The 24,167-nt window shown below is 39.4% G+C and overlaps 1 protein-coding gene across 9 annotated transcripts in view; it reads right to left on the reverse strand.

The window, feature by feature from the left end:
* Positions 1-856: 856 nt before the first annotated feature.
* Positions 857-24,167, reverse strand: part of ZMYM1 (zinc finger MYM-type containing 1) — an 86,657-nt gene continuing 63,346 nt past the window's right edge. For 2 of the 9 annotated variants that reach the window (XM_019015076.4, XM_063700454.1), the window contains exons 2-10: positions 23,228-23,397; positions 21,429-21,501; positions 19,767-20,016; positions 12,818-12,998; positions 12,518-12,730; positions 6,830-6,983; positions 5,365-5,505; positions 5,147-5,190; positions 857-4,313 (exon numbers count right to left, since the gene is read on the reverse strand). In XM_019015076.4, the coding sequence (XP_018870621.2) occupies positions 2,031-4,313; positions 5,147-5,190; positions 5,365-5,505; positions 6,830-6,983; positions 12,518-12,730; positions 12,818-12,998; positions 19,767-20,016; positions 21,429-21,501; positions 23,228-23,323 (3,435 nt within the window). In that variant the 5' untranslated portion in view covers positions 23,324-23,397 and the 3' untranslated portion in view covers positions 857-2,030. Of the gene's footprint in view, positions 4,314-5,146; positions 5,191-5,364; positions 5,506-6,829; positions 6,984-12,517; positions 12,731-12,817; positions 12,999-17,466; positions 17,558-17,861; positions 20,017-21,428; positions 21,502-22,792; positions 23,197-23,227; positions 23,398-23,872; positions 23,995-24,167 lie in introns of those variants that run through there. The other 7 variants (XM_055391441.2, XM_055391437.2, XM_055391458.2 and 4 more) reach the window with 7 other exon arrangements.

The following is a 24,167-nucleotide window of genomic DNA, read 5'->3' on the forward strand; positions in this document are numbered from 1 at the left end:
TGGGAGGCCAAGGTGGGTGGATCACCTGAGGTCAGGAGTTCGAGACCAGCCTGGCCAACATGGTGACACCCCATCTCTACTAAAAATACAAAAAAATGAGCCAGGCGTGGTGGTGGGCACCTGTAATCCCATATACTTGGGAAGCTGAGGCAGGAGAATCACTTGAACCCGGGAGGTGGAGGTTGCAGTGAGCCGATATCACGCCACCGTACACTCCAGCCTGGGCAACAGAGCAAGACTCCGTCTTAAAAAATGAAAGAAAGAAAGAAAGTAAAACAGGTATATAGAAGATACTGAGAATATTTTCTACAACTGTAGGCAAATGCATTTGAAAGAAAGCCTCAATGAAATGGATGTTCTCCTAGAAAAAGTACAAGTTATCAAAATTGATGAGAGGGTAAGGGAGAAACAGCTGGAGAAAAGTGCCAGAGAAATAGTCTTAAAAAAAAAAAAATTCCAGGCCTAGATATATATACCACTTAATTCTTTCAAATCTTTGAATATCACATTTTCTTTGTTATTTAAACTTTTCTGGCTGGGCGTGGTGGCTTATGCCGTAATCCCAGCACTTTGGGAGGCCCAGGCGGGCGTATTACCTGAGGTCAGGAGTTCAAGACCAGCCTGGCCAACATGGTGAAACCCCATCTCTACTAAAAATACAAAAATTAGCCAGGCGCAGTGGCGTGCACCTGTCATCCCAGCTACTTGGGAGGCTGAGGCAGGACAATCACTTGAACCTGGGAGGCAGAGGTTGCAGTGAGCCGAGATCATACCATTGCACTCCAGCCTGGGCAACAAGAGCAAAACTCCATCTCAAAACAAAAACAAAACTTTTTTGAAGTATAAATAAATAGTCTTTTCTTTGCAGGTTACTTAAGTATAGTTATATTTTCATAACATGGCTTAATAATTTATTGTGCCATCCAGCTGAGATGTATAAATCAAAAACACAGCAGTGATTTTAACGTTTAAACAGGACAGTCTACAAAAAAGGAAATACAAATGGCTCAAACAAATAAACAGATACCTAACTTCATTCTTGTTTGTTTTAAAGAGATAAGGTCTCACTCTGTTGCCTAGACTCTGGAGCACAGTGGTGCAATCATGGCTCACTGCAGCCTCAAATTTCTGGGCTTAAGCAATCCTCCTGCCTCAGCCTCCCAAGTAGCTGGGACTTCGGGTGTGCAGTACCACACTTCGCTAATTAAAAAAAAAAAAAAAAATTGTAGGGATGAGGTCTTACTATGTTGCCAACCTCATCTTGAACTCATGGCCTCAAGTGATCTTCCTTCCTGCGTAGGCCCTCAAAGGGCTGAGATTATTATAGGTGTGAACCACCACGCCCAGTCCCCAACCTTATTCTTAAGTGAATATACAAAATTCTACTGAGATTAAAATGCCATTTTTAAAGAGATTAGGAAAGATCAAAACATTTGATAACACTTACAAAGATTTAATAGGCACTCTCATGCATTGTGGGTGGGACTGTAAATTGGCACAATCCTTATAGATGGCAACTTGCCAATATCTATCAAAAGTAAAAATGCACATATCTTAACCTAGTAATTCTAACTTTAGATTTCCAGCTTACAGTAACTCACTCATGTGCAATGTGACCTATATAAAAGGTTATAAAATGAATCATTATTTATAATAGCAAAAGGTTAGGAAAAAATGTCAGCAGGGACTGCTCAAATATATTATGGTACATTCATACAATAACATCTGCAGTTATAGACCAAGAATCAAGAAACTCTTCATGTAACGACATGGGACAATCTCAAAAATATGTTACACAGAGAAGACAAGCTGAAGAACAGTATATACCGTACAATACCACTTAGGAAAAATATCTCTAGAGGGATATTTAAGGAAAAGATAACACTTTTTGGGAAGAGAAAATGAGTTCTAAAGGAGGGAAGGAGACTTCACTGTTTATCATTCTGTGTCTTTTGAATTTTGAACAATTTTGAAATGAAAACATCCCAATGGAAATACAAGTCTTTTAGGTAAGTTCAAATGAGCATGTATTATATTTCTTTCATCTGACTGATAAACTTTTCCACAATTTCATTGAGTCTTTCAGGCTCCATTAGTTTATTTACCAACTCCTGCTCAACAGCCATTAGGGCTGGGCCAGTAAGCTTCTCTTGTCCCATGGTATTACATAAATATGTCTTAAGACGAGGCAGGGTAGAAAATGAGTTCTCAGTACTTGCTGAAGTAATTGGCCAAGACAAAGCAATATATAATAGCTTTGAGAGACAAGGAATATTACTGTGAAGACCATGCTGAATAAACAAACAGCCGAGACTGACGAAGTTTATGCAACTATCATCTATGACAAAGTTAAGCTTTGCATAATGTCGATAAAATCTAAGTTCTGGGATAATGTCCTCATCAAGTTTATAAAATTCCTGAACATGTTTTGCTGTTGTTTCATTTAATGGTTCATTCCATTTAAATAACAGTTCTGAAATTTGCTTTATTTTGCAATAATCAAACTCTGAAAAACATAACTTTAAATTTTGTAATATAGTATCTAATCCTTGGTAATAGATATTAATTTTATATTGTTCTTCTGTTGAAGTAGGAAAAAACATATTATCTGAATTGCCAAGATCTACTGATTTCTGAATTTTTCTTCTTTTCTGAAGAGAAGGTTTTTCAACTTTAAAACCTTTACAGGTTATTTTTTGACATATTTCCTCTGTTCCATCCCAGATTGTTTTAAAGTATACGTCATTTCTTTCAGATGATAAACATTCCAAAATTGCTTCTATTTTTGAAGACAAAGAAAAAATGTCTATGGTTTTATTTTGAAGCTCTTTGGAAAGAATTCCTGTAACACTCAGCACTCGATACAGGAATTTCAAACAAAAGACAAATTCAAATTTGGAAACCAATGTCAGCAAATGACTCAATTCATCGGCGAAACTTGTATTTGAAGAATGGCTTGCTATAACTTCCAATGTTTCAATAATCTCTGGAAGACTGTCAATCACAGATAGTAATGTACGATCATGGACTGTCCAACATGATTGTGATATATGTTTCTTGCATGTTTTGTTTTGACTTAGCCTATAAATGTTTCGAAAATCTGCCAACATTTCCCCAGACATACAAATAGTGTTGAACAAAGAACTGAGAGTTTTTAGAGCATTTCGGAGTTCTTTTACTTCTTTACAAAACCTAATTATTGATAAATCCAAAAAGTGTGCATAACAATGTATGTATAAAGCTCTTGGTTCTTCTTTCTTGAATTCTGCTGCTATTTTATTAAATTTTATCCTCAAATTAGTGGTGCTATCATAGGCCTGGCCATGTATTTTATCCATATCAACTCCAATTTGCTGCAGATAAGTTTTGATAGTCCTATGTAAGTGGGTCCCAGTCATCTCCTCAGTATCAACAAAACCCAAGAATCTTTCCTTAATTAAGATAGCCTTTGATGATTTTTGTGGGTATCTTACACAAATTGAAAGCTGTTCTTTCATGGCACTATTGATTGTCTCATCACATATGATTGAAAATGCTGAGGAGTCATTGATCTCATTCACAATATCCTGCAACATTTCAGTCTTTATTATTTCGATAATATCACTTTGAATTTGTGTACTGTTATAGAAGTCAACTTGTGAATTCATAAGTCGAAATGTTTCTTCTCCTTTATCTTTTGCTCTCATTTCTAACAATTCTAAAAAATTGCCTTTATTCACAGATGAAACTGACTGGTCGTTTCCTCTTAAGGGTAAACACTGCTTTCCAAGAAATAAAATATTTTCAATTATAAGCTTTAGGTACTTTTTATTTCCCTCAATCTGTTTCGAATGAATAGATAAATCGTCACTGACAGCTCCATCACAAAATTGGTATTCTCTCCAAAATTCCAATGACTTCAAATGCATTTCACTTTTTTCATGCTTTCTGAATTTTTCCAGGGTTTTTTTCCAATTAGAAGTTCCGTGGGTTGCAAATGACTCTCTTCCACAGCTAAAATATTTTTGGCAGAACAACTGGCATGAATAACAGAATGCCACATCTTTTTTACTGTTTTCCAAACACTCAAAATCTTCACAACAAGATTTTTTAATACTTCGTGATTTACCTTTAACTTTTTGTACTTTGGATGTACATTTTGGGTGACATAGTTCATCACTTATTTTCATAGATTTCATATTGTCTTTTTGTACTTCTATACTGGAACCAATTGCATGCTGACTGAATACTGATGAAGATGGTGAAACGCTTGGCTGTTCCGTACTACTACTAGCAACAGCATTACTGGGTTCACTAGGTGAACTCTTAGAAAGCTTTGGGAGAAAATGAGAAAAGAACATTTAACAGTTTTCAAAAATTAATTAAAATATCAAATATATCTACTCTAATAACATAGTAAAATAAATGGCTGAGTTACAGTATGAGCTCCACTAGGGGGAAACATTAACAATTACATATAACTTATTTATTTGCAATCTAGATTCAGCATTAAATGTTTGAAGGACCTTTTGGTATGTAATTGTCATAAAAATAATTTTTATTGCTCAGATGACTCAAATTGTGTAGTATTTTTTTAAAAGAAGAACCCAGAGGAAAAAAATACTTCTGTTTAAACAATCTACAAACACACACACACACCATATATGAATACATAATACATAAAATATATATTAAATATATAAATATAATATATATAATAAATAATATACAATATATTATAATATATTTATATTATATTATATATTATATATTTATATTTTTATATATTATAGTATATATTATACATATATATAAAAAATCTGGGCCAGGTGCGGTGGCTCATGCCTGTAATCCCAGCACTTTGGGAGGCCAAGGTGGGCAGATCACCTGAGGCCAGCAGTTGAGACCAGGCTGGCCAACATGGTGAAACCCCTTCTCTACTAAAAATACAAAAATTAACTGGGCATGGTAGCAGGCGCTGGTAATCCCAGCTACTCAGGAGGCTGAGGCAGGAGAATCGCTTGAACCCAGGAGGCAAAGGTTGCAGTGAGCTGAGATCACGCCACTGCACTCCAGCTTGGGTGGCAGAGCGAGACTGTCTCAACAACAACAACAAAAAAAATCTGCTTATTAAAAAAAGACAGTGGTAAAAAAAGTTAAAACTTACATCCACAATGACATCTGCTGTTGCTGTTACTGAAGAAACTGTATCTGTTAAAATAGAGCATAAATTCAAGATCTTATATACTATAACCTATAAAATAGCATCATAAACTATATTTGCTTATTTCATATGAGAAACAAAAAGAAAATTTAGCATATAGACAGATTTATCAAGTATGACAAAACAATATTTATGTCAAATATCTTAACATCAACTTTTACCTTGTAAGACATCAGTGTTCATGATGGGCAAGGCAACATCGGTGTCTGCCAATGACACTATATTGCTTATAACTGGAGTCGTATCTTTCTTTGGAGAAAGAAGCTCTGTTGAAGTATCATGCACCACAGAAACAACACTTACTGACAAAAACAAAAAGATTTCTTATAAACAAGGCAAAATCAATCATCAGAAAGTACTGTTTAGTAATACTGTTTCAAGAAATAATGCAAGCATCTAATAGCTTAAGGAATTGGTAGGTACTGAAGTGATTTTTATTAGGGCTTAGGAATAGCCAGGTTCTTTAGTATCGTATTTATAATTACAACACTACACTGAAAATTTACACTTCTCCAACATTTTATGTCTTTTACCTTTGTACACAATTTCCCAGTCCTTTTAAATAATTTGTTTAAAATTATAAGCAAATTTTTCTGTGAAATTACTCATGAAGAAAAGAGATTCTGATCGAATCTCCTAATGGGCATCTATTTCAAACTCTTCCAGGATTCATAAACCTTAACATCAATGGAGCGCTAGGTTGGTGCCCAAGCTACTATTGCAGAAATTTCTGTAACAAGCCAGTTTGTATGACTTACAAATCCCAGAGGCATTAGTCACTCTATGGTCTATGTAAATAGCACCACTGGTCCTACATGAGGCTTTTTGATGGAATACTTAGTTGGCTCAGATTATTTGTGCTTTTTTATTATTGAGTCTTAAAGCATTTAAAATCACCTCTATTTCATGTGAAAAATGTAATGAAAACTTGTTTTTACAAAACAGGGCTAAGTAAAACATTCTATATTCTAATAAAAGCAGTCTTGTAAATGTATTAAACTCTATATTGATCAAGTGCCTCCTATGTACCATGTTTTGCAGTAGGTGCTCAATATATATTGATGTAAACATACATATATTCATTTACTAAATAATCTAAAAAAAGACATGTATCTTTTAATTTTTATTATTATTATTTTTGAGATGGAGTCTCACTCTGTCGCCCAGACTGGAGTGCAATGGTGCGATCTTGGCTCACTGCAACCTCCACCACCCAGGTTCAAATGATTCTCCTGTCTCAGCCTCCTGAGTAGCTGGGACTACAGGGACCCACCAACACGCCCATCTAATTTTTTTTGTATTTTTAGTAGAGACAGGGTTTCACCATGTTGGCCAGGCTGGTCTCAAACTCCTGACCTCAGGCGATCTGCCCACTTTGGCCTCCCAAAGTGCTGGGAATACAGGCATGAGCCACCATGCTTGGCCTACAAATATTAAATCTCTGGTGGTAAAGTAGCCTTCCTTTTATACAAAAATACTGAAAAATAGTTCTTTGCAACAAGTTTAGATTGTTTTGACTTTTAAAAGTCAGTTTAATTTGAAAATGAATCAAGGTTATAAATTAAAGTCAAATAATATTATTTATTAATAATTACTAAACCCCTACAATTGCTAAACAAACATTACCTGAAGAAGATTCCATCTTAGCTTTACTGTATGCAGAGAAACAATTAATAGAGCAGAAAAGCTCTGTCTTCCCCAAATCACTCGTAGTCTCAATCATTTCATCTGAGGGCTTCAATGGTTTGCAAGGAACAGATATAAGTGGTTTGGCAGGTTTCTGTTTAGAGATTAAAATAATATTCATATTCCTGGTATATGATATGTTGTTAATGAAGAACCTATCTATTACCACTGCTTTTAGTTGGAATATTAAAAAGAATAACAATTAAGACAGTTTTTATATTTTCTTAAAAAGACACTACAGATTGCAATAACTAAAAGAACATTGGCAAATTTGAAAATGATTTTTATTATTTATCAGATATATTTAACAGCAATAATAATAATACCTATGAAAGCAATAAGGCCAGGTGCAGTGGCTCCTGCATGTAATCCCAGCACTTTGGGAGGCCGAAACAGGCAGATCACCTGAGGTCAGGAGTTCGAGACCAGCCTGGCAAACATAGTGAAATCCCATCTCTACTAAAAATACAAAAAATTAGCTAGGTGTAGTGGCGAGCGCCTGTAATCACAGTTACTCAGGAGGCTGAGGCAGGAGAATCACTTGAACCTGGGTGGCAGATGTTGCAGTGAGCTGAGATTGTGCCACTGCACTCCAGCCTGGGCAACAAGAGTGAAACTCCTTTTCAAGGGAAAAAAAAAAAAAGCAATGAAGAAAGTGGTCACAGAAGTTCATTTCAGGCAGTCAAAGCCTACTGGATAAACAAAGGCCTTATATAGTTATAGATCTGTCCTCAATGGTAGCTTGGGAATTAACTTGGGAAGATGTCTACCGATGCTGAGGAGGAGCCAGGAAGGAGTGCTTAACTTAAATACCTTACAAGATACTGTGGGAATCACTGTTTTTCTAGGCTAACTTCATGGTAAAACTTACAAGCATATTGTAAGAAAGCAGCATACAAGCAATAGAAAGTATAGAGTACTGTGAGTTCAGTAAGTAGTAACTGTGCAAAAGAAAGGATATAAACTTTGAAAGGCAGGCATTACTGTAAAGATTATGCTCACCACCTATTCTTTCTAGTCAAACAGGAACCAATATTCCTGGATTTCAGAATATGTCAGAGCCTAGGCACAGTGGCTCACGCCTGTAATCTCAACTTTCAGAGGTTGAGGCGGGGGGATCACTTGAACCCAGGAGTTTGAGACCAGACTGGTAAAATAGTGATACCTCATCTCTAATAAATAAATAAATAAAAATAAAAAATTAGCCTAGTGTGGTGGCGTGCGCCTGTAGTCCCATTACTTGTGAGGCTGAGGTGGGAAGGATCACTTGAGCCCAGGAAGACAGAGGTTGCAGTGAGCCGAGATCATGCCATTGCACTCCAGCCTGGGTGACAGAGTAAGACTCTGTCTCAAAAAAAGAAAGAAAAAATAATACATCAGGCTCAGTGTGGTGGCTCTTGCCCGTAATCCCAGCACTTTGGGAGGCTAAGGCAGGAAGATCACTTGAGCCCAGGAGTTCGAGACCAGCCTAGGCAGCAAAGTGAGACCCATCTCTACAAAAAACACAAACATTAACCAGGTGTGGTGGCGCATGCCTGTGGTCCCAGCTACATGGGAGGCTGAGGCAGGAGGATTGCTTGAACACCTGAGGTTGGGCCTCCAGTGAGCTTTGCTCACACCACTGCACTCCAGCCTCCATCCTGGGTGGAAAAGCAAGACTCAGTCTAAAAAAAAAAAAAAAAAAAAATCACCGATGGAACAAAACTGCTTTTGGAGATGCCAAGTACACAGACAGGCTGGGCACGGTGGCTCACACCTGTAATCCCAGCACTTTGGCAGGCCGAGGCGGGCAGATCATCTGAGGTCAGGAGTTCAAGACCAGCCTGGCCAACATGGTGGAACCCCGTCTCTACAAAAATACAAAAATTAGCTGGGTGTGGTGGTGTGCGCCTGTAACCCCAGCTACTTGGGAGGCTGAGATAGAAGAATTGCTTGAACCTGGGAGGCGGAGGTTGCAGTGAGCTGAGATCGTGCCATTGCACGCCAGCCTGGGCAACAGAGCAAGACTGTGTCTCAAAAAAACAAAAACAAAACAAAACAAAACCCACCAAAGTACAAAGACAAAAAAATACATATACGTTTTATTTTTGTGTGAGAGAACAGGATATTGGCAAAGGCACAACAAAACAAAAAGGATAATTTTGAAAATTTCTATTTTTATCCTTTATTAGTATGAAAACCTTTTATATTTTGCGAAATCTTAACAATTCACTAATCTTTAACGTTAAGCAACAATAGTGGCATAATTTATTTTTATTTCTTTATTTATTTTTGAGACAGAGTCTTGCTCTGTTGTCCAGGCTGGAGTGCAGTGGTATGATCTCGGCTCACTACAACCTTTACCTTCCCCAGGTTCAAGCAATTCTCCTGCCTCAGCCTCCCGGGTAGCTGGGATTATAGGTGTGTACCACTATGCTCGGCTAATTTTTGTATTTTTAGTAGAGATAGAGTTTCACCATGTTGGCCAGGCTGGTCTTGAACTCCTGACCTCAAGTGATCCTCCCGTTCGGCCTCCCAAAGTGCTGGGATTACAGGCGTGAGCCACCGCACCTGGCCCAATAGTGGTATCATTTATAATTAAGTTAGTTTAATATTCATAAGGGAAGGCTAACTTAATATATTCTATTAACATATGGCCAAAATAATTACAATTACATCTAATAATCCACTTTTTAAAAATAAAAAGCTACCCCATTTTTAGATTCACATATTTGGACATTTTTCTAATTCTGGATTATAGTTCACTAACATTGTAGATTTACTCCATTATCACTGTCACATGATGTCTTACATTCAGATGCAAGGGGAAAGTGTTAGGCTGTGCTTGTTAACTAACTCGTTTACCCAAATCAGTCTTGCCCCATCACATAAGCTGAACAACTGGGTACTCAATACAGGTTTTTTTTTTTTTTTTTTTTTTTTGAGACGGAGTCTCGCTCTGTTGCCCAGGCTGGAGTGCAGTGGCACGATCTCGGCTCACTGCAAGCTCCGCCTCCCGGGTTCACGCCATTCTCCTGCCTCGGCCTCCCGAGTAGCTGGGACTACAGGTGCCCGCCACCACACCCCGCTAATTTTTTTTTTTTTTTTTTGTATTTTTAGTAGAGATGGGGTTTCACCATGTTAGCCAGGATGGTCTCGATCTCCTGACCTCGTGATCCACCCGCCTCAGCCTCCCAAAGTGCTGGGATTACAGGCGTGACCCACCGTGCCCGGCATATAGGCTTTTAAAAACAGAACAAGGCCGGCCGGGCGCGGTGGCTCACACCTGTAATCCCAGCACTTTGGGAGGCCGAGGCGGGCGGATCACGAGGTCAGGAGATTGAGACCATCCTGGCTAACATGGTGAAACCCTGTCTCTACTAAAAATACAAAAAATTAGCCAGACGTGGTGGTGGGCACCTGTAGTCCCAGCTACTCGCAAGGCTGAGACAGGAGAATGGCGTGAACCCGCGAGGCGGAGCTTGCAGTGAGCTGAGATTGCGCCACTGCACTCCAGCCTGGGCGACAGAGCGAGACTCCGTCTCAAAAAACAAACAACAACAACAACAACAACAAAAACAACCCAGAACAAGGCCTATTGAGTGTCAAAAAGAAAGAAAGAAAGAAAAAAAGGAATATTATTTCCTGCCTTTGGGAGAAGTCTTCTGTGCTTTCCGTTCTGGTCCCAAGGCAGGATACTCTCAAGATGGGGGCCATAGAAAAGATGTGAGTCACAAATGATCTATTTGAATTATGGCTTGTTTTGACTCCCATCTTCAACTGCTTTTTTTTTTTTTTTTTTTTTTTTGAGACGGAGTCTCACTCTGTCGCCTAGGCTGGAGTGCAATGGTGCCATCTCGGCTCACTGCAACCTCCACCTCCTGGGTTCAAGAGATTTTCCTGCCTCAGCCTCCCAAGTAGTTGGGATTATAGGCGCCTGCCACCATGCCCAGCTAATTTTGGTATTCTTAGTAGAGGCGGGTTTTCACCATGTTGGCCAGGCTGGTCTCCAACTCCTGACCTCAGGTGATCGGCCAGCCTCGGCCTCCCAAAGTGCTGGGATTATAGGCATCAGCCACCGCACCCGGCCAACTGCTTGTTTTTAAGGAAGTCTGTATAGGGATAGAGTTGGGTCTCAAAATATGATATGAACAAGCAACATATCTAAGAAGTCCCACCTCATCTCATTTGCTCTTTCTCTGCTCTCAGAAGCACCCACCCAGAGCTTGTCTATCAGAAATAGGGACAAATAATACTAATCTCACTGGATTATTTCCTCCTATGACTGATTCAGAGAAAGCATGTGATATTTTTTGTTTGTTTTTTTAAAGACAGGTTCTTGCTATGTTGCTCAGGCTGGTCCTGAACTCCTGGCTCAACTGAACCTCCCGCCTTGGTCTCCCAAAGTGCTGAGATAACAGGTGTAAGCCACCATACCTGTCCACATGTGACATTCTTGATTCATCTTTCCATTGTTTGGTGTAAGAGTTAAACACGTGGAATTAAAAACAAAAACATGGCTAGGCTCACATCTGTAATCCCAGCACCTTAGGAGACCAAGGCAGGAGGATCAGCTGAGTTCAGGAGTTGTAAGACAAGCTTGGGCAACATAGTAAGAGCTTGTCTCTACAAAAAACTTAAAAATTAGCCAGGTGTGGTGGCGTGTGCCTGTAGTTCCAGCTACTCGGGATGCTGAGGTGGGAGGATCACTTGAGCTAAGGGGGTCAAGGCTACAGTGAGCCATGATTGCCACTGCACTCCAAGCTGGCTGACAAAGACCTCGTCTCAAAAAAAATCAAAATAAATAAAAAAAATAAATAGCTGGGCACAGTGGCTTATGCCTGTAATCCCAGTTCCTTGGGAGGCTGAGGCAGGAGAATTGCTTGAACCTGGGAGGCGGAGGTTGCAGTGAGCCAAGATTGTGCCATTGCACTCCAGCCTGGGCAAGACAGCGAGACTCCGTCTCAAAAAAAATAAATAAGGCTGGGTGTGGTGGTTCATGCCTGTAATCCCAGCACTTTGGGAGGCCAAGGCAGGCAGATCACGAGGTCAGGAGATCGAGACCATCCTGGCTAACACAACGAAACCCCATCTCTACTTAAAATACAAAAAATTAGCCAGGCGTGGTGGTGGCGGGTGCTTTTAGTCCCAGCTACGTGGGAGGCCGAGGCAGGAGAATGGCATGAACCCGCGAGGCAGAACTTGCAGTGAGCCAAAATCGCGCCACTGCACTCCAGCCTGGGTGACAGAGGAAGCCTCCATCTCACCAAAAAAAAAAAAAAAAAAAAAAAGAAATAAAATAAAATAAATACATAAAAATAAAAACAAAAATACTTTTGTGTTTGGGTTTTATTGACCAGCAGACTATTGTTATTTTTGCTATACTTATTTCTAGTTTATAAACTGGCTCCAGCCTGCTTGCCTTTTCTTTAAGGTGAGATAATCGATCTGAGATTATTTAGGAAAATCTCCATATAGCATTTATCATGAATTCTTATGCAAGAAGAAACTGTTAAAAGCCTTCTATTTCATCTTCATCAACTTATCGACATTATTCCAAAGGGTACCAAAAACTACTTCCCACATTTTCCTAGAGTGAAACAATTCATAGGCCAGTTAATAGAAGAAACAATAGGTCTTTATTCATACCTGCTTATATGCTGTAATACTCTTTGAACTATTAAAGTAATGAGACTGTCCTTCCATCTGAAGTATGTGGGACAGACTAGAGCTGGTGTAACAGTAAGTGCCACAGTTCTTACAGCAGTTCATGATGAAGTTGTTAGCAGAGTGAAACTTTGAAAGGCAGGCATTACTGCAAAGATTATGTTTCACATTTTGGTATTTTACTTCATACTGAATCTAGGATTTAATAAAAAGATTCAGTAAAAACTCTGATATTTAAGCAGAATCATCAGAATCCCTGTAAAGGTTATAATTGGAACTTACAATAGCAGTCTTCTGGCACATGCTGCACTTGGTCAAAATGCTATTAGTACATATGGTAACAAATGGTTTTCTTTTTTCTTCATATGATGAAAGACAAGATAGGCTGCAAAAAGTTTTGCAAGAGGTAGTGGTAGTGTCTTCCAGCTGGACACTGATCACATCCTTTGGATTTAAAATGTCTCTAAGAACAAATAACAAGGACATCATTAAACAGTTTAAACACAATTATAACTTCTTTCTCTTTATAAATGAAATGACCTCTCAAATTAGAGTAAGAACATTAGCCTTGAAATAAGAAAACCTGAATTTGGTACCCAGTTCTGTCACATTTATACTCCCTAAATTTTAATTTTCTCATCTATACATTACAGATTATAAAGCACATCTAATAGTGCAGTTTTGTTTTTTAAGAGATAGGGTCTTGCTGTGTTGCCCAAGCTGCCCTCAAATTCCTGGGCTCAAGAGATTCTCCCACCTCAATCTCCCACATAGCTAGGATTACAGGCACATAATCCCACCATGCCTGACTTTGAAGATGTAGTTTTGGAGACTAGCCAGCCTGTATTATTAGGTGGTGCTAGTGAAAACCGAGGGATGATGAGAGATCACATATTCACACGAGCAACTCTAGAATCTATAGGACAGACAATCTTAAAATATGGTCTTCAAATCCCTGGGGGAGTCCCCAAGATCAAAACTATTTTCATAGTAAGATGTTATTTGCTTTTTCACCGTGTTGATGTTTGCAACATCACTTTGCAACTGATGTTGCAAAGCTAATGGTAGGACCCTGCAATCCCACTCCTTGGTAAACACCCAAAAAAACTGAAAACAGGTACTCAAACAAGCACATGTACATGCATATTCATACCAGCACTATACACTCAAAAGATGAAAACAGCCCAAATGTTCATCAGTAAGTGAATGAATGAATAAGCACATTGTGTTACATACATACAGTGGAATATTATTCGCCTATTAACAAAAAGAATAAAGTACTGATACATGTTACAACATGGACAAACCTTGAAAATATTATGCTAAGGGAAAGAACCAGACACAAAAAGTCACTGCACTCTAGCCTGAGCAACAGAGTAGTAATACCCTGTCACAAAAAAGTCATATATGATTCCATTTACATGAGATATTCAGGATAGATAAAATCTATAGATATAATGCATACTGGTGGTTGACAGGCACTGGGGGGAGAGGGAAATTGGGAGAAACTGCTTAGTGTTTAAGGTGTTTTACTTTGAAGTGATGGAAATGTTTTGGAACAAGATAGAGGGGATGGTCACACAACATTATGAATATACTAAATGCCAATGAAATGGTTAATTTCTTGGTATACAAATTTCACTTCAATGAATTTGGAAAAGAAAAAAGGCAATGGTGGGTAAAACCGTCAGAGCCTTAGAAGAAATCAAGGCAGTGGCACCAAAATGTGCTAATATTCATGTTATTCCCTGCTATACATTCACTGCCAAAAAAAATTCTTTTTAAAGTATCAGTTTCACTTAAGGAAGTACTCAATGAAACAGCAAAATATTTTAAATTATTTAAACTTCATCCTTAAGTACATTTAAAAAATATTCTGTCTTGGCCAAGTCGGGGGAGAAAAAAAAATTCCGTGTGACAACACAGGACATAAGCATAAAGTACTTCTGTACACCAAAGGATGATGGTTGTCTCAAGGAAAAGCCCATATGGAAATGTTGAGTTATAAATGAATTAGCCACTTTTTTCATGGAAAACATTTTTACTTGAAAGTACTGTAAACAGTTTACTGTAAATAAAGACAAACTATTATCCAGAAGTGGGTATCTGCAGATATTTTCTTGAAAATGAAAAAAATGAGACTGTCACTTCAAGTAAAACGACTGACAGTATTTATCGCCAACAATAAAATTTTGGCTTTCAAGTGATAATTAGAATTTTGGAAAACTTGTATCTTCCAACTTCAACTTGATCGATACCCAAAACTTAAAAACTTTTCTGAGATTAGTGGTGATTTTTAAAATACTGCACAATAAAATATGAGAACATCTAGAAGATCTGCAGAACTCGGTGAACCAGTATTTTCCAAATTACAATAGCATATTACAAAAATCATTCACGGGTAAAAGATCCATTCAAAGTACAAGATAGATTAATGAATTTTAACATAACAGAGTGCAAAAAGTTCACTGATCCACATGGTACAAAAAGTTTGATCTCACATTGCAACTAGCCTTTAAGAAACTACCACTTGATTTTTGGTTGTAGTATCAAAGAACACCCACAACGATCTAAAAGGCTACTAAAACACTCCCCCCTTTTCCAATCACCTATTTATGAGGCGAGGTTTTCTTCAGACTTCAACCAAAACAACACTTTGCAATAAAGTGAAGGCAGAAACAGATACAAAAATCCAGCTAGATGTAAAGTGATTTGCAAAACTGATAAAACAATGATACTTATCAATTTTTAAAAATATGGGTATTTTTCATTTAAAATGTCATTTAATTTTTGATACAGTTAATATTCATAATCTACATAACTAAAGCTCTTTGGGTGTTCAATAATTTTTAAGGGTACAAGAAGTCCTGAGACCAGAAAGTTTGAGAACAGCCACTATAGAAAATATCAATATACCTAATAGCAGGCGCGGTGGCTCACACCTTTAATCTTGGGAGGCCAAGGTGGGCAGATCACTTGAGGTCAGGAGTTCGAGACCAGCCTGGCCAACCCCGTCTCTACTAAAAATATTTAAAAACATTAGTATTTTGTGATCAACGTTTTGGGAGTTATGAACACAACACTGTAAAATCATAGACCACAGAAGAATTAATTTGGAGGGTGGGCGGTTGTAAGAGGAGAGTGAGGAATGGTGTGGGAATAGACAAAAGGTAAAGATATTTGAGGCATACCTTTCAGACAGAATAAAGACACCAGCCAGATGGGAAGGGAGGAAGAAGAAACTACATCAGCGACGCATGGAAGTCTGAAAATGCTTCTTAGTTTTTATTGCTATCAGCATACTAGATTGCTGGCTTCTAAGAATCTACTAAAGCTTTATAAAAAATTGAAAAATGAATGTTGGCCGGGCACGGTGGCTCACATGTGTAATCCTAGCACTTTGGGAGGCTAGGGCAGGCAGATACCTGAGGTCAGGAGTTGGAGACCAGCCTGGCCAACATGGTGAAACCCCATCTCTACTAAAAATACAAAAATTAACCGGGCATGGTGATAGGCACCTGTAATCCCAGTTACTAGGGAGGCTGAGGCAGAAGAATCGCTTGAACCTGGGAGGCGGAGGTTGCAGTGAGCTGAGATCCTGCTATTGAACTCCAGCCTGGGCAAAACGGTGAGACTCCGCCTCAAAAAAAAAAAAAAAAAAAGAATGTTGGCTGGGTACGGTGGCTCACGCCCATAATGCCAGCACTTTGGGAGGGCAAGCCAGGAGGATCACTTGAGCCCAGGAGTTCAAGACCAGCCTGGACAACATGGTGAAATCATCTCTACAAAAAAAATATAAAAACTGGACAGGCAGGGTGGCATGTGCCTGCAATCCCAGCTACTCGGGAGGGTAAAGGTGGGAGTATTGCTTAAGCCCAGGTGGTCGAGGCTGCAGTGAGCCAAGATGGTGCCACTGCACTTCAACCTGGGTGACAGACAGGGACCTTGTCTCAAAAAAAAAAAAAGAAATGCCAACAAATTAGGAACAACTTTCCGATAAATAAATCAAACCTTAGTGCAGGGGCCTATTTTGGACTTTATTGATTGCATTCAGGATTTGCAGTTGGTTCCAACTGAGATACTAAAGTGAAGAAATGACACTTCTTAAATACAAAGTTCCCAAGAACAAGTCACATCTTTTTTTTTTTTTTTGAGACAGGGTCTCACTCCGTTGCCCAGGCTGGAGTGCAGTCGTACAATCTCAGCTCACTGCAACCTCCGTCTCCTGGGTTCAAGCAATTCTCCTGCCTCAGTCACTGGTGTAGCTGGGTTTACAGGCACACACCACCATGCCTGGCTAATTTTTATATTTTTAGTAGAGACAGGGATTTGCGGTGTTGGCTAGACTGGTCTCGAACTCCTGACCTCCAGTGATTCTCCTGCCTTGGCCTCTCAAAGTGCTGGGATTACAGGTGTGAACCACCTCGCTTGGCCCACAAATCGCATCTTTCTAATAAGATTTAAAATGTCATCTTCAAAGTGATCTTCCATTTGGTCCATGAAATAGAATAAAAAGTGCATTGACTCAAAACAGATATTAAATCATTCCTATAAAAGAAATCTTAAAAAGTAACTAAAAATCAGGCAGGGCGTGGTGGCTCATACCTATAATCCCAGCACTTTGGGAGGCCGAGGAAAGCAGATCACCTGAGGTCCGGAGTTCGAGACCAGCCTGGCCAACATGGCGAAACTGCATCTCTACTGAAAATAAAAAAACTAGCTGGGCACAGTGGCACACACCTATAATCCCAGCTACTTGGGAGGCTGAGGCAGGAGAATTGCTTGAACCCAGGAGGTGGAGGTTGCAGTAAGCCGAGATTGCACCATTGCACTCTGGCCTGGGTGACAGATTGAGACGAGACTCCGTCTCAGACAAAACAAAACAAAACAAACAAACAAACAAAACTGAAAATCAGCACGGTGGCTCACACCTGTAATCCCGGCACTTTGGGAGACCAAGGCAGGAGGATCACTTGAACTCAGGAGTTTAAGATCAGCCTGGGAAACATAGTGACTCTGTCTCTGCAAAAATAAATAAATAAGTAACTGAAAATTATTTTCAGTTCAGGATAGTTTCACTGGGAGATAAAAAAACCCCAGAAGAATAGCTAAAATTTATGTAAAAGGCTAATTAATGTGGAATTTTTAAGTTTTGAAAAAAGCAGTCTACTCTGAATCATGGATGGCCTTTTCCAGCCTAAAATTTACTACCATCTTTCTACCCACTACAATATAATATTTTTTATAAAAAAATTTTATTCTAGAGGAAGTAAAACTTATCTCAGATTTTTACTCATATTGGATTTCCATGCCTAGGAGAACTTACACACTAAATCTTTCCTGCTTCAGCCTTTTTCAATCTGTCTGGGACATCTGCTGAAGATGTGTAGTGAGTCTCTAAGGTCCCTTCCAGTTTTATGATTCTGCAGGGAGAGAAAGCAGGCTGAAGAGAGTACTATATGGCCCATAGCAAAAAAGTAAAAAGACAAAAGACTAGTATAGTATTGAAGGGTTGAAAAGCAAAAGAGAATGGTAAGTAACGTTCCATGGAATAAGACCTGAAGCAACAGATTATAACTGAAGCAGCAGCCAGAGGAGCTGAAGCAAACCCATCAAAAGGGTTTGTGAGTTTGTTAAGAGAATAATAATAGTTAACATTTATTGAGTTCTTACTACATGCTGGTATTGTTCTGACCACTTAAATATACTATTCAATGCTCATAATTCTTTTGTACATTTATCAAAAACAGATATGAATACTAAATAACAAAGAAGTTCTCAATACTGCTCCAACTTTAGCATGTATAGGAATCACATGGGGATAAATGCAGTTCTGAATCAGCAGGTCTGGGTAAGACCTGAGAAAGTGCATTTCTTTTTTTTTCTTTTTGAGACAGAGTCTCACTCTGTCGCCTGGACTAGAGTGCAGTGGCCTGATCTCAGCTCACTGCAACTTTAGCCTCCCGGGTTCAAGCAATTGTCCTGCTTCAGCCTCCCAAGTAGCTGGGATTACAGGTGCATGCCACAGTGCTCAGCTAATTTTTTTGTATTTTAGTAGAGACAGGGTTTCACTGTGTTTCCCAGGCTGGTCTCGAACTCCTGAGCTCAGGCATTCTGCCCACCTCGTCCTCCCTAAGTGCTAGGATAACAGGCGTGAGCCACTGCTCCCAGCCTGAGAAAGTGCATTTCTAACAAACTCTTGGGTGATGCTGATCTAGCAACTCAGGGATGAAACTTTGAGTAGTAAAATATAACTAAACAGAAGAAGCAAAATCCAAATTATGGCAACCTGAGTCCAAAAGAAGTATTATTTGAAAGAAATTTGTTATATTTAGAAGCACTGTGGTTGCCTATGGATTTTCTTATTCTGAACAAGAACATTTAAAAATTAGCATATCCTAAGTGCTAACAACCATAATTATACTGCCTTAGGACTCTCAAAGCCAAAATGACACTGATTCTTCACACATTTTCACATAAATTTTTAAAAGATTACATAGAGACATGTAGGTTTATCTATGGCCATCAATTTTTCAAAAGAATCACTTCATTTATCATTATAAAAGAAATATAATATTATTCCACATCTTGGAAAATCCAAACTAACTGTCCTAGGATTAATTTTTTAGTAGGTTGCTCCCTATACAGTTAAATAGAACAGAATGGATAAACAATAATCCCATTTACAGAGAATTTCAAATGAAAAGAGTAAAGGTGAAGAGAAACAGTACTTTTCACATGTTAATTTCTGCAAAAAAAAATATTTCTAGAGAATCCATCAGAGGAACTAAAAGTAGAAAAAACTTCTTTTTACTAAACCAAGACGACACATCTTCAAAAGAAATGAAAATGGCCGGGCGCAGTGACTCACACCTGTAATCCCAGCACTTTGGGAGGCCAAGGCAAGCGGATCACCTGAGGTCAGGAGTTCAAGACCAGCGTGGCCAACATGGCGAACGAAACCCCATCTACTAAAAAATACAAAATTAGCCGGGCTTGGTGGTGCATGGCTGTAATCCCAGCTACTTGGGAGGCTGAGGCAGGAGAATTCGTTGAACCCAGGAGATGGAAGTTGCAGTGAGCCGAGATCGCGCCACTGCACTCCAGCCTGGGCAACAAGAGTCAAATTCAGTCTCAAAAAATAAAAAAAGAAAATGCAGAAATTACAACTAAGACTATGATCAAGAACAAGGTAGGGAAATAAAAGGGGGCATAATTTAGAATTATATACTTTGAGCAGTTTGAACAAGTTCTCTTAGAAGAAACTGGTGAACTGGCAGATGAAATGTATTCAGTGATGCATGGTATGGAGCAGAAAAGTTGAGCAGATCCTTTCCTCTGATAAGCAGTTTGCCCCTTCTGGAGAATTTTTTTACAACCAGCACAGGAAACCTGAATAGCTGTGGTTGAAACTGAAGGAAGCATTTTATTCATGCCAGATGATGCCAGAGAAAGCTGAATGCCTGCAGTCAACTGTGAAGCTATAAAAACACAAGAGGGAGAAAAAAAAATTGTTATTTACACAAAATTAAGTAGGCATTCTTTTCTTTCTTTCTTTTTTTAGAGACAGGGTCTTGCTCTGTTGCCCTCTTTTGCACTCTAGGCAGTGTAGTGATAAAATCATGGCTCACTGCAGCCTTGACACCCTGTACTCAAGTGACCCTCTCACCACCTGGTGCGGTGGCTCACGCCTGTAATCCCAGCACTTTGGGAGGCCAAGGCAGGTGGATCACCTGAGGTCAGGGTTCAAGACCAGCTTGGCCAACATGGTGAAACCCCATCTCAATTAAAAATACAAAATTAGCCAGGTGTGGTGGCTAACGCCTGTAATCCCAGCATTTTGGGAGGCAAGGTGGGTGGATCACGAGTTTAAGAGATTGAGACCATCCTGGGCAACATGGTGAAACCCCGTCTCTACTATAAAAATTAGCTGGGCATGGTGACACATGCCTGTAGTCCCAGCTACTCAGGAGGCTGAGGCAGGAGAATCGCTTGAACCTGAGAGGTGGAGGCTGCAGTGAGGCAAGATCATGCACTGCCCTCCAGCCTGGCAACAGAGCGAGACTCTGTCTCAAAACAAAATTATCTGGGTGTGGTGGCACGGGCCTGTGATCCTAGTTACTTGGGAGGCTGAGGCAGGAGCACTGCTTGAACCTGGGTGGCAGAGGTTGCAGTGAGCCAAGATCGTGCCATTGCACTCCAGCCTGGGCAACAAGAGCGGAAACTCCATCTCAAAAAAAAAAAAAAAAAAACCTCCCGCCTCAGCCTCCCAAGTAGCTGGGACTATAGGCATGCACCACCACACCTGGTTTTTAAATTTTCTATAGAGACAGGATCTCGCTATGTTGCCCAGGCTGGTCTCAAACTCCTGTCCTCAAGCTGATCCTTCCACCTTGGCCTCCCAAAATGTTGGGATTACAGGCATGAGGCACCATGCTCAGCCTCTTTGATTTTCTTCTCTCTCTCTTTTTTTTAGACAGAGTCTAGCTCTGTTGCCCAGGCTGGAGTGCAGTGGTGCAATCTTGGCTCACCAAAACCTCTGCCTCCCAGGTTCAAGCAAATCTCCTGCCTCAGCCTCCTGAGTAGCTGGGATTACAGGCATGCGCCACCACGCCTGGCTAATTTTGTATTTGTAGTAGAGACGGGGTTTCACTATGTTGGCCAAACTGGTCTCGAATTCCTGACCTCATGATCCGCCTGCCTCGGCCTCCCAAAGTGCTGGGATTACAGGCGTGAGCCACTGTGCATGGCCTCTCTTTCATTTTCTTACAGGTTACTTCTCCTGGACTTAAAACCCAACACAAACAAAGCAATATTCAAAGGCATTAAAAAAGAATGAATCAGCTGTCGTATTGGTCTGAATAAACATAATTAACTTAAATAATTCTATTACCACTCTCTGAAAACACAGCATTTATTTTCAGTTCATTCTCCTGAGTTCTGGACTGTTGCCTATGACAATACTCCTAAAAAGAAAAAAAAAAATTAAAAATAGTGAATACAATGAATTTAAGACAACCAGTCATTCAACAGAAAATGATAAATTGTGGTCAAGTCTGGTCAATGAATTGTATAACTGAATTGAACCAAAATACACAGGTATGCACTACCCTTTTGGTGCTCTTTGGCTGACAACACTAATCACCCAATACATTATTTTCTATGGTATCCAGGTGTGACATCAAAATCTTTGTCAACAAAATCCCTCCATTCACTATCAATAGGGAGCAGACATATTGAATTACAACTATTTTCCCTACTTGTTTTTTTTTTTTTTTCTTTTTTCTTTGAGACAAGATCTCACTCTGTCACCCAGGCTGGAGTACAGTGATGCAATCTCGTCTCACTATAACCTACTTCTGGGTTCAAGGGATTCTTCTGCCTCAGCCTCCCAAGTAGCTGAGACTACAGGCACATGCCTCCATGCCCGGCTAATTTTTTAATTTTTAGTGGAGATGTTGCCCATGGTCTTGAACTCCTGGCCTCAAGTGATCTGCCTGTCTCACCCTCCCAAAATGCTGGGATTACAGGAATGAGCCACCACACCCAGCCTTCCCTGCTTGCTCTAATCATTAACAGCTAATTGTCTTCATAAAGACCTTAACCCCAGAAATTGTTAATTGGGCAGAATGATTCTTACAAAGGACAATTTTTTCAGAGCAGGAGGCAATTTCATAGCCACCATATCTAAACTTGATCTATGCCTGAATGTCCATGGCATGAAGAAGCAATAGATAGTTCCTAGGTGAGTAACATTCCCCAGTGTTAACAACTCAATGGTAAGCATACCCTTATTTAATATTAATCTACTTTAGGCTATTTCTAAATAGAATACTACAAATAAATTACTCTTTTTAGTGATTTTTTTCTTTCATTAGAACTTTCAGCTGGTTCACAGTTCATATACAAACATTCCTTTTTTTTTTTTTAAGAGACAGGGTCTCGCTTCGTTACCCAGGCTGGAGTGCAATGGCACAATCATAGCTCACTGCTTCCTTGAATTCCTGGGCTCAAGCGATCCTCCTGCTGTAGCCTCTCAAGTAGCTGAGACTACAGGCGTGCACCACTATGCCTGGCTAATTTTTGTATTTTTTATAGAGACAAGGTCTTGTCATCCGGTTGGTCTCAAACTCTTGGGCTCAGGTGATCCTCCCACCTTGGCCTCCCAAAGTTCTGGGATTACAGGTGTGAGCCACTGTGCCTAGCCATATATACAAACATTCTAAGGAATGTTTTCCCTACTTAAACAATACTCACAGTTCAAGTCAGTTCATCCTTTGTAGGTTCTTTAGTGATATGTCTAAAAAAATTTTTTTAAATTTACGTAAATTAATTTAGATTAAAAAATGTAATTTGTATTAAGTTAAGAAAAACAAAAACAAAATGTGTTAACCTTCTCTGGAAGTAGAATCTGGCAAAAAAAAAAAAAGTGTTAACCTTAGCTAGGCCCACAACACCCTAAACAATCCTTTTACCTATGCAAAAACCCAATTCCAAATAATCTTTCCTCAAATCATTTTCTTACATATACTTGTAGGGGCACTTAACACCATATACCTTGTATTATTTAATTAACTGCTTTGGAGGAGATAAGGATTTGAGTTTTTCAATGAATCATTTCAGCACCTTCATAACTAAAATTTATAGTTAAATGCTGCTCTAGAAATAATGGAAATAAGGGAAAATATTTACTTGAGCATTGTCGGGTTCTGTCTTAATTTCATCTAGCAGCCCCAGCTGTGATGCCACTGCCTTGTCACACTCACCACCTAACAGTGGTTCTTTCATTTTAGTATCTGATGCAAAGGAATTCTCCAGTTCCAAACTAATGGGTTTCTTCCTGAAGAACAGTTTCCAGATTCCTAAAATAAAATATTGATAAAGAGTTTGATTTTAAAATTAGTCCTTTTAAATACGGTAATTTTCTAGAACCACAAAAGGGTCTTTAGACAGCTTGGAATCAAGGTTCCTTCACTGAAAGAACACTGGCTTCTTTCCTTTCATCCATTATTCTTCAATATAGTTTTGCTCTATACTTCTCTGGTAGCTACTACCAACTCTGTGCCTTCTTCTGGAAATAGTCTCCGTTTCTGTTCCCCCAAGACTGAATGCAGCATAAAACCACCAAAACTTACAAGTTTATTTTTAACTTTTCAATAGGAGAAAATGTAAAGCTTTCGGCCAGGGTCGGTGGCTCACGCCTGTAAACCCAGCACTTTGGGAGGCCAAGGCAGGCGGATCACTTGAGGTCAGGAGTTTGAGACCAGCCTGGCCAATATGGTGAAACCCCATCTCTACTAAAAATACAAAAATTAGCCGGGTTGTGGTGGCACATACCTGTAATCCCAGCTACTCGGGAGGCTGAGGCACGAGAATCGCTTGAACCTGGGAGGTGGAGGTCGCAGTGAATGGACATTGAGCCACTGCACTCCAGCCTGGGCGACAGAGTGAGACTGTGTCTCAACAAACAAACAAACAAACAAAAAAGAAATGTAAAGCTTTCTATCTGAGGTTAACCCAATCTGTACTCACTACCCCTCTCTGCCCTCCAGTTATCCTTCTTATTTGCTTCTTCAGTTCCTCTTCCTCTCCTATTGATTCCAGGATATAAGCATTTAAATACATTCTAGAA

The sequence above is a fragment of the Gorilla gorilla genome, chromosome 1, assembly GCF_029281585.2.
Source record: "Gorilla gorilla gorilla isolate KB3781 chromosome 1, NHGRI_mGorGor1-v2.1_pri, whole genome shotgun sequence".
Lineage (NCBI taxonomy): Eukaryota > Metazoa > Chordata > Mammalia > Primates > Hominidae > Gorilla > Gorilla gorilla.